The following is a 10,786-nucleotide window of genomic DNA, read 5'->3' as shown; positions in this document are numbered from 1 at the left end:
CTGGGAGATCGCTGCTGGGAGAGGTCGTTCGTGTGTAGCGGGTCACTATGAAGCGAGCTCGTGTGACGAAGACTTAAGGTCGGTTGGCGATTGTTTAGCTGGACCGATTGCTATAGTTGAGTCGCTATGAAAGCGAGATATGAGGACAAGGATCGTAGGTCGGTTGGTATTTGAGTTTATGCTGTACACATGGCTAATATTACTCCCTCACAATGCATACATTGCTTTCTTGACGTAAAGCAGCAAGAAATTCATAACATAATCTAATTTGTTTTTTCCCCCTCAATAACATTTTGGAGAGATGTCATTTTCATTAGATTTTAAATAGGAAGAAAAATTAAATAGGTTTGGTCATGTGGAGATTTGGTCATGTGGAGATTTTTGAAGTATAAGATGGCTGTCGCCGGACACAGCAGGGAAGGAACAGATGGAGCCTTCGTCAGTAGCTAAGAAGCCTCATGCTGTTTGCATACCTTATCCTTTCCAGGGTCATATTACGGCAATGCTTAAATTGGCAAAACTTCTCCATTCCAAAGGATTTCACATCACATTTGTTAACACTGAGTTCAACCATTTAAGGTTACTTGAATCAAGAGGACGGGATTCGCTCAAGGGCTTGCCTAATTTTCGATTTGAAACCATCCCAGATGGTCTACCTCCAACTGATGTCAATGCAACCCAAGACGTCCAAGCGCTCTGTGACTCTATTGATAAGAATTTATTAGTCCCCTTTCTTAGTCTTATTGCGAAGCTTAATGAAGCGTCAACATTTTCTGAGGATCCACTAGTTTCTTGCATTGTTGCGGACACTTTTATGACCTTCACACTAGAAGCAGCAGAAAAACTGAGCATTCCAGGAGTTATATTGTGGCCAATGAGTGCCTCTGTCTTGTGGTGCTGTCTTCGTTCTGATCTTCTTGTCGAAAAGATTCTAATCCCACCAGAAGGTATATGTATTGTATATATTCGTCTTCTTTGCTTGGTAATTTTTTTCAACTTGCCTAAATTTATTCAAATCAAAGCTAATATCTTCTTGTTTTCCTTACGCACGACTCATATAGAAGGTGAAAGAACAAACGGGTATCTCGACATGCCTATTGATATCATCCCAGGAATCAAGAATATCCGACTCAAAGATCTTCCAAGTTTTTTTTGGGATGGCAATGAATTCCTGAACAATATTAGTATCCGAGTGCAAAGAGCCTCCAAGGCTACTGCGATTATAATCAACACGTGCGATGCCTTTGAAACCGAGGTTGTAGATTCAATGAAGTCTCTACTACTCCCTATTTACTCAATAGGTCCTCTACAGTTGTTTGAACAACAACTGCCAAACAACCAGCTAAGATCTTTCCAATCAAATCTATTGAAGGAAGACAGAGATTGCCTCAAATGGCTCGACTCAAAACAACCAAAATCAGTTGTTTATGTAAATTTCGGTAGTATCACAATATTGACTCCACAGCAACTCACTGAATTTGCTTGGGGGTTAGCTAACTGCAAGCACCCTTTCTTATGGGTCATTAGACCTGGTCTAGTGGTAGGTGAGGGTGCGGTTTTCCCACCAGAATTTACAGCAGAGACTCTGGAGAGGAGCATGATATCAGGTTGGTGTCCACAAGAAGAAGTCCTTAGCCACGGCTCCATTGGCGGGTTTTTAACACATTCTGGATGGAACTCTACTATGGATACTTTGTGTTGTGGTGTTCCAGTTATCTGTTGGCCTGGCTTTGGTGACCAGACGACTAACTCTCGCTATGCTTGTGTTCATTGGGAAATTGGCATGGAGATTGATAAGAATGTAAATAGAGATAATGTAGAGAGAATTCTGAGAGAATTTCTGGAAGGTGAGAAGGGTAAAGGGATGAAGAAAAAGGCAATTGAGTGGAAGAAGAGTGCGGAAGACTCAACAAAACCAGGTGGAACTTCCTACCTGAATTTGGAAAAAATTGTCAAGGAAGTTCTAGTCCAGAAGAACCAGTAACAAAGCAGATTTTTAGAGACTTTTTGCTTCAGATTTTAACTTCACTTTCCCCTTGTAAGAAGCTTTATGTTCACTGTTCAGTTTCTAGAGCTAAGAAGTTTATAAACTTTTACATAATTCGCCATTACCGATATGATGCAACTTCTTTACTGGACGACAAAGACAACCCCATAGAAATATTGCTCAATTGCAATTTCTGATTTTAGTTTAATACAGTTGCATCCAGTTTTTGGTTTTCCGTTAATTATTTTTTTAGGTTAGTTCAATACAGTTAAATCCAATATCTGAATTTATGTTAATTGTTCTTTAAGGTTAGTTTAATGCATTTGCATCAAGTTTCCGATTTCATGTTAATTATTATTTGAGATTAGTTCAATCCAGTTACATCAAATTTATAATTTTCCATTAATTATCCAATTTCTGAATTTATGTTAATTGTTCTTTAAGGTTAGTTTAATGCATTTGCATTAAGTTTCCGATTTCATGTTAATTATTATTTTAGGTTAGTTCAATCCAGTTACATCAAATTTATAATTTCCCATTAATTATTCATTTAGGTTAGTTCAGTGCAGTTTCATCCATTTTTCAATGTTTCGTTAATTAGTCTTTGAGATTAGTTCATTGCATTTGGATCCAGTTTTCGATTTTCCGTTAATAACTCTTTAAGGTTAGTTTAATACATATGCATCTAGTTTCTAATTATTTATGCTTTGAGGTTAGTTCGATGCAATTATATCCGATTTCTGATTTCCCGTTAATTATTCTTTGAGATTATTTCAATGCATTTGTATTTAGTTTCCGATTTCCCACCAATTATTCTATAAGGTTAGTTTAATGCAGTTGCATTCGATTTTTGATTTTATGTTAATTATTTTTTGAGTTTAGTTCAATGCATTTGCATCCAGTTTCCGGTTTCCCATTAATTATTTTCTAAGGTTTGTTTGATGTATTTGCATACCGTTTCCGATTTCCCGTTAGATATTTTTCAAGGATTTGCATCCAATTTTTAATTTTCTGTTAGTTATTATCTGGCGTTAGTTTAATGCAATTGCATCCAGTTTCCAATTTCTAGTTAATTACTTTTTGAGTTTAGTTTATTGCATTTACATAAAGTTTCCGATTTTCCGTTAATTACTCTTTGAGCTCAGTTATGTATTTGAATCCAGTTTCCGATTTTCTTTTAATTATCCAATATGGTGTGTAATACTAACTTCTACTGATCCATATGTAGTTTCCTTGCAAATATGACATAAAAAGTAAATTATGCTTGATTTACTATGTGGGATCATCGAAGATTATCCAGTTCCTGATTTCTCATTAATTATTCTTTAAATTATGCATGACTCACTATGTGAAATTTTCAAAATTATATATGAGCGGGTGTTGTTATATTAATTATTATTCTTAAAAATATTTTGCAAATATGCATAACTATTATATATTAATATTATATTGATCACTCAACCAAATTTCTTATAACGTGAAAACATCACTTTCCATTAAAAAAAAAAGAACTCACCTTTGATAAAATCCTTCAACTTTATTTTGTTGTTTAATAAAAAAAGTTTGATTGAAGTTTTGTGAGATTGCCTAATAAGGTGAAGTTCATATATATTAGAGCTACTTGAATAGCAAGGAGCTCCCAATCATACGGAAACATACGGAAAAAGATAAGATAAACACCATTTTAAATGCAAAACTATACTTATCGAGACATTCCCACAACATATAACTCAACTATGTTTTGAGATTAGTTCAATGCATTTACATCCAGTTTATGATTTTCCGTTATTTATATTTTGAGGTTATAGTTCAATGCAGTTGCATCAGATTTCCAATTCCCGTTATTTAGTTTTTGAGATCAATTCAATGCAGTTGCATTCAGTTTCTGATTTCTCGTTAATTATTCTTTTCGGTTAGTTCAATATATTTGCATCCAATTTCCAATTTTCTGTTAATTGTTCTTTGAGGTCAGTTCAATGCATTTGCATCCAAATTCTGATTTCCCATTAATTATTATGTGAGATTAATTTAATGCATTTGCATCTAGTTTCTGATTCCTCGTTTATTATTTGATAAAGTTGCATTTGCATCTAGTTTTTGATTTCCTGTTAATTATTGTTTGAGGCTAGTTCAATGAATTTGCATCCAGTTTCTGATTTCCCGTTAATTATTTCTTGAGGTTAGTCCAATGCATTTGCATCTAGTTTATTTTTTGGGGTTAGTTCAGTGCAGTTGCATCCGGTTTTCGATTTCTTATTAATTATTTTTTAATATTAGTTCCAAGCATTTGCATCATGTTTCCAATTTATAATTAATTTTTCTTTGAGGTTAGTTCAATGCAGTTGCATCCAGTTTCCGATTTCCCGTTAATTTAATCTTTGAGGGTTAGCTCAATGCATTTGCATCCCGTTTCCGATTTTCTGACAATTATTTTTTTATGTTAGTTTGATGTATTTGCATCCAAGTTTTGATTTTCCGTTAATTATTCTTTGAGGCTAGTTTAATGAAGTTGTATCCATATTCCAATTTTCTATTCATTACTTTTTAAGATTAGTTTAATGCTTGCATTTGCATCCAGTTTTCGATTTCCCGTTAAATATTATTTGAAGTTAGTTAAATGCATTTGCATCCAGTTTTCAATTCCCCATTAATTATTTTTTGACGTTAGTTTCATTCAGTATTATATATTTTTTTTAAATATTTGTCATTATTGTTTTGCTATTATTATTATTATTTTTTATTATATATTTTGTGATGTTATTTTTTGTATAATTGTTTTTAACTATGTGTTAAGAATATATTCGAAATAAGTTGGTGTTTTATCATAGATACTAAAATTGTATGATTTACTATGTGGGATCATCGAAGATTATCCAGTTTCCGATTTCCCATTAATTATTCTTTAAATCATGTATGACTCACTGTGTGGAATCTTCAAAGATTATCTACAAATGGGTGTTGTTATATCAATTATTCTGAAAAATATTTGCAAATATACAGAACTATTATATATTAATATTATATTGATCACTCAACCAAATTTCTTATAACGTGAAAACCTTACTCTCCATTAAAAAAAAAGAACTCACCTTTGATAAAACCCTTCAACTTTATTTTGTTGTTTAATAAAAAAAGTTTGATTGAAGTTTTGTGAGATTGCCTAATAAAGTAAAGTTTATATATATTGAAGCTACTTGAATAGCAAATGAGTTCCCAATCATAATCATACGGAAAGAGATAAGATAAATATCATTTTAAATGCAAAAATATACTTATCGAGACATTCCCACCAGGCGCGGATGCAGGATTCTCCACCAAGGGGGCTACAGGAACTAATTCACACTGCTATTTTTTTTAAGATTTTTTTGGGTATAAATTATGAACAGTTACCACTATAAAATTGTTTTTTGAACAAAGTCAGGGGGGGCTACAGCCCAGGTCAGGCAACTCTTAGATCCGCCCCTGATTCCCACAACATATAACCCAACCATGTTTTGTGGTTAGTTCAATGCATTTTCATCAAGTTTATGATTTTCCGTTATTTATATTTTGAGATTAGTTCAATGCAATTGGATCCAATTTCTAATTCCCGTTATTTATTTTTTGAGATCAGTTTAATGTAGTTGCGTCTAGTTTCTGATTTATTGTTAATTATTCTTTTCGATTAGTTCAATACATTTGTTTAATATAAGAATTGGAACACTAAAAGTGTTTGATTCGTAATAGAAAATTACCTTCTAAATATACAAGAATTGGAAATACACTCAAACTCTCCAAATAATAAGAATTAGAAATACACTCAAACTCTCCAAAAAGTTAATGTGCATGGATTGTAGGCTATTATAAAATATTAATTTTCATATTAGAGTGACACATGGGAGAGAGAAAAATCTAACTCTCATATTATATTAGAGTGCCACCTAAGAAAGAGAAAATCCTCCATTAGAGATCTCTCCTTTAGGGCATCTCTAATGGGGGGTGTAAACCGTATAGAGTGGAAATTTTACACCCCAAATATCAAAAAACTCTCTCTAATGGGGGTGCTAAACCGTAAGTAATAGTGTATTAGTTAATAGAGAGGGTGGGGAATTCCCCCTCTCGCTATTAGTTAATAAAAAGCCCGGACGTCACTTAAAATAACGTCTGTTTAACTTAAAAACTCGGACGTCACTTCAACAACGTTTGAAGCTTTATTTTTTAACTCAATTCGGACGCCACAAGTGGCGCCCCAGTTTAAATTAAAGAGGGAAAAAATGACGTCAATTTAGTTTAAAATCTATTTTTTACACTTCTTCCATTGGGAAAAGTATAGAATGGATATGGATATTTATCTATACAATACTATATCTGATTAGAGGTGTAAAATCCTTTGTACAGGTGGAGGTGTAATTTTACACCCCCCATTGGAGATGCCCTTAGTAATAGGTAATAGATATCATTAGAACTTTGTACAATATCTATGTATGCAAGGGGTCATTAAAGAGGCCCGATCAGTAGTCAGTACTCGATCACCATGTGTACGTCAAAGTATTTCCTTCAAAAGTAAATATTTAGCTCAAGTGGGCCGTCGGCCTTGATTAATTTTAAATTTGCTAAAAGACTAATGAGGATGAAATCTGCTTCGTGCACGATTTGACAAAGTTATGGACAACTGAGACAAATATTCACCGCAATTGGATCACGAGCTTCTTCTTCTACTCCTGTAACTTTCACGCAAAGGTCAAACCTAACTCTAGTTCATGTTCTTTGGACGAAAAAGAAGCCCCAATAGTAGCATTGGCACAAAGTAATGTTTAAGCAAAAATGGACGGTAGAGATCAGATGTTCGCATTCACGTATACCATGTGAAGCGTGGATGATACGAAACATCACATGTCATTGTGCGCGTCACTTTCTGAACCCCCTTTTTTCTTCATGAAACATTGTTTTCTTTACAACTTTAATTTTTCTTTCTCGGGGTAATGGTTATGAAGACTCTTTCGTGATGACCGTAGAGGCGTAGAGCCTTTTAGCGGCACCAGTACGTATTGATACACTTATTTTCTTTTGCATAGATTTTCAATTACTTATGTCTATTGAGTTTGAATTAACTGAGTTCATGTAGCTTAGGCGTCGTTGCTGCAAATAACTATCTATGTAGAAGTTTTGGTGAAGACCTCGCACGTGCGCAATTTCATCCCACAGTCTCCAACGAAATGTTTCATTGTTCTTGGCTTATAAGAAGGGCACTAGTTTTAGCTACTAAACTAAAGCAGCTCAGGCATTGAAAATGAACAATTTTCCCTCAGGAGAACATCTTCGACACCCAAAATAAATATATGGACTACAAAACTCTGCAGAAAATAAGTTGGAACTAAAAAGAGGGGGAAGAGTGAGAGACTTGCACTTAAGTAGCAACCAACTTCAGAGATTTAAGTGGTCGTCTATAGCTGAGAAGTGCAAGCAATGAACAGAGCACGGCTAGGGAATTCTTGACGGTGGGCAAGACCTTTTGCCGCATTTATGTGGAGAACTGAACGATGGGCTCATCAAGAATCAAATGTGATAGTTCATAAACTTCATATCAGCAGATTGTCACTCAAATGAACATGGATGACTAGCTAACCAAGCACGACGTATCAAACTAGCTAAAAAAAACCAACTTTTCGCAGAAATCTTCCCTGATCAAATAAGATAACCCATTTGGAACCCAAGAAATGTATTTAACATGATTAACTAACTGGCAGTCGCACTAACTAATCTATCTGGCGCGTATCATACATATGATATACAACATGGCTATGCTCAAAGTTCTATCTATCAGCAAAAGTGGACACTATGGAATGCACAACGCTACCCAGCTCCAAGCCACCAAAACTTGACTATGACCACCTCTTTCACCCACAAACAGATCTAAGTGGAACTGGAACGCTGGAACTGCAAGTTAAAATAGATTTCCAGGGATAACATGCTTCAGACACTGATATCCCCCATCCTAGAACTCTAATTCACATCTCAGCTTTATCCTCTTTCCATCTAACTAAGATTACATACCCTCCGTCATAGTCATTATTTTGTGCACAATGGCTCCCTAGCTACTTAATGGTTATGTACCGGTTGGTCCCGTGTTTAGCCCAGTGGTCTTTGAGATCAAGTGGAGCTGACAGATCACGACCCTCAGAAGCCAGCCGACTCAGTAACTTTGCAAAAGCACTGCCACTCATCTTCCTACCACCAAGGCGGGCATGCCGCTTGTTGGGCATCACTGGTAGAGGATACACTGACATTGTGGTTGTGCAGCATGCAGATTGCCATCCCCCTTTTCCCCATTTGTAGCATTGTTGCAGTACACCAGTGCATGAGCAACCAGGCACTGGCATGATCGAGTCATCAAAAGCAACTTCATTCAAACCCAAATCCTGACATTTCCATTCAGGCTTTGACAGTGCCAGCTGTTTGTTCAGATCTTCACCGCTGCCTCCCATGCACTGCTCACTCTTCCACTCTAGTGTCTTAGCAAAAGGGACCTGTCTGTTTATCTCCCCGCCTCCTCTCTTTCCTTTCTTTGAAGGTGCCGATGCCTTTTTAGATGGCAAGGCTTTGGCCTCAATCGTTCGCTTCGCACGACGTGGTCTTACAGCCTCTGAAGCAGCAGCTGGTATTGAGAAGCCATCACTAATCATATCCCTCGTATTATAACAGGCTTCATTTAAATGGGAAGGATGATGCATATCCTGAGGGCGGTGCATCTGCTTTGTAGCACGCAGAATTCGACAACCTTGTGGACATGTGGGTACTCCACTAACATTTACAGCAGTGTTTTCTCGGTACTCAAGGGCTGCCATGGCATTGTCTCGTTCCATTAAAGCATTATTTCTCTCTGCAATGGCTGCATCCCGTTGCATGATAGCCATATCTCGCTCTGCCACGGCCGCCTTCTTCTCAGAGACAGCCAAGTTCCTTTCATGGATGGCAGCATCCCTCTCAGCTAAGATGCTCATTACTTTCATTGTCATGGCCTGGTGATCTTTCATCAGATGTGGGGTATTCATCAACTGTAATAATCAAACATTAAATAAAGTACTAATGTCTACATTGGGACTGAGTAGCAAATCAAAAAATTGTTCACGAGCTCCCAAGTAAAAAGAATCTAACATAGGATAACAAAAATAGTACAGCAAAGTAAGGAACTGAAGTTGGTTAAGGAGAGGTTTATTGACAAATTATTTACATTTATGCAGGGTACCTGAGCATGAAGCTTGTACTGATCCTGTTTGTGTCTTACATTTTCACGTTGCCCACTCTCATCCATTTTGACCTGTGCTTTCAAAAATGATGTAGACTACCTTCTAGCCTCTTCCTTAAGCTCGACTCCCATGGATTCTGCACAGAATAATAGCATCATACGTAGTCAATAATTTTTGTATTGGATAGGAAAGAGGGGAAGCAAGGGGTGCTAAATCCTACCATAGGGAATGTGTTTGAGAGGGAAACTGTGGGATTCAAATGTTATACTGTTTGGACTATTGAAGGATACCTGTTAACAGTGCCATCTAAAGCTAAAAAGCTGTCTCCTCTCTGAACAAGCAAAAGTCACATATCAAGAGGTGCCTAAACATAATAATTAAAAGAAACAGTTATGGTTTAAGCCTCAATTTATTATACAATATCTTCTGAAGAATCACAACAGTATCCTTCAATTACCGTAACCCCATGAAAGAAAAAAGTTATCATTGTAATTGCAACCGACAATGGAATCCTGAGGAAGTTGGGAAAAACCAAAAGTGGAGAACTAATTCGTATCCTATTCTTCTTTCAGGACAAGGTTATCTCAAGGCATCATAGAAGGCCCGGCTGACCTAATCTAATATCAGTCTAACGTGTGAACAATTAATAACTACTTTAGTATGCAAACTCCATACCCATCCAAACTATCAATTCAAAAACCAGTATATTGAATCTTGATTACATTTCAGTAAAGCCCTTAGTACATTTATTTAGTGTGAATATTCACACTTGCACTGGTTCCATAGTATATACTTTACCATAAACAGGATGATTATAACAACCTATAAACGATACATATAACATCTTCGCGAAAGGCAGGTGGGTTCTACATAGAGGAATTGGTAGCCCTAAAGTGCGCCTATGTTATATACTTTCACGGACACTAAAACAAAGATTAAGACACACGTTAATAAAGATACAAGCTAGACACAAGAGATAATAAACAACAAGAAGTCACAATCAGTCAAAATTAGTCAAAGCAAATTGAAGCCGCAAAAGAAAACATTCAAATTGATTGTCCTTAAAAGTTGACTGACATGATCAATTGCTCCAATTAACAGATCCAAACAACAATCAGTAAAACAAAAACCAAACTAGGGCTTCTACTAAATATGTATCAAATTCACAAGCTCTCATTAACGTTCTCAACACACAAACTTCACAAAAGAGAAACAAAGACAGTTAAATTCACCCGTGTTATTTGCATAGGTAAAAAGATTACAACAAGTGAATTGAAAAATTACCTCGAAAACTGTGCGTGTGAGAGAGAGAGAGAGAGAGAGGGAGACTCTTTTTTCTGATCGAAATTTATCTGTGTTTTTATCAGAAGAAAGTGAAAGGTATTTAAAAACCAGTCCCTCTCTGTTACTCCTTTTTTTTTTCTGTCTTTTTTCACTTTTGTTCGTTTTTTTTTCCCTCGTTTTTTCCATGCACAAGTAGGGGGAAGCAGTTTATCGTGCGAGTAAAAACAGGGGGGGTGTTCGAGTAATCCGAAACAACCCCCTACAATCTTTTAAGAATTCGTGTTTGCTC

The 10,786-nt window shown here is 36.0% G+C and overlaps 2 protein-coding genes across 6 annotated transcripts; one reads left to right on the top strand and one right to left on the bottom strand.

Annotated features, from left to right (window-relative positions):
* Positions 1–231: 231 nt before the first annotated feature.
* LOC147520391 ((R)-mandelonitrile beta-glucosyltransferase-like) lies at positions 232–2,101 on the top strand. Of its 2 annotated transcripts, none has more exons than XM_086591918.1 (2): positions 232–947; positions 1,062–2,101. In XM_086591918.1, the coding sequence occupies exons 1-2, from the start codon at positions 428–430 to the stop codon at positions 1,982–1,984; spliced, it is 1,443 nt and encodes a 480-aa protein (XP_086448044.1). In that variant the 5' UTR covers positions 232–427; the 3' UTR covers positions 1,985–2,101. The 2 variants fall into 2 exon arrangements, with proteins under 2 accessions (XP_086448044.1, XP_086448045.1); XM_086591919.1 differs by having other exon boundaries at positions 349–947; positions 1,065–2,101.
* Positions 2,102–7,629: 5,528 nt separating this feature from the next.
* On the bottom strand, positions 7,630–10,736 carry LOC147520390 (protein BASIC PENTACYSTEINE6-like). 4 transcript variants are annotated; one of them, XM_086591915.1, is made up of 4 exons: positions 10,498–10,736; positions 9,504–9,577; positions 9,213–9,349; positions 7,630–9,021 (listed from the first exon to the last, which is right to left on the bottom strand). In XM_086591915.1, the coding sequence occupies exons 3-4, from the start codon at positions 9,276–9,278 to the stop codon at positions 8,062–8,064; spliced, it is 1,026 nt and encodes a 341-aa protein (XP_086448041.1). In that variant the 5' UTR covers positions 9,279–9,349; positions 9,504–9,577; positions 10,498–10,736; the 3' UTR covers positions 7,630–8,061. The 4 variants fall into 4 exon arrangements, with proteins under 4 accessions (XP_086448041.1, XP_086448040.1, XP_086448042.1 ...); XM_086591914.1 differs by having other exon boundaries at positions 9,504–9,544; positions 10,498–10,691; XM_086591916.1 differs by having other exon boundaries at positions 9,434–9,544; positions 10,498–10,683.
* Positions 10,737–10,786: the final 50 nt, after the last annotated feature.

This window comes from Coptis chinensis, chromosome 2 (genome assembly GCF_015680905.1).
Source record: "Coptis chinensis isolate HL-2020 chromosome 2, ASM1568090v1, whole genome shotgun sequence".
NCBI lineage: Eukaryota > Viridiplantae > Streptophyta > Magnoliopsida > Ranunculales > Ranunculaceae > Coptis > Coptis chinensis.
Note: the sequence above shows the minus strand (reverse complement) of the source record. Positions and strands in the feature narration are given on the sequence as shown.

Coding starts and splice junctions, on each gene's coding strand:
- LOC147520390 (XM_086591915.1), bottom strand. CDS start 9,278: ATGGATGAGAGTGGGCAACGTGAAAATGTAAGACACAAACAGGATCAG. Junction 9,022..9,212: donor AGTACAAGCTTCATGCTCAG/GTACCCTGCATA, acceptor TGATTATTACAG/TTGATGAATACCCCACATCT.
- LOC147520391 (XM_086591918.1), top strand. CDS start 428: ATGGAGCCTTCGTCAGTAGCTAAGAAGCCTCATGCTGTTTGCATACCT. Junction 948..1,061: donor GATTCTAATCCCACCAGAAG/GTATATGTATTG, acceptor CGACTCATATAG/AAGGTGAAAGAACAAACGGG.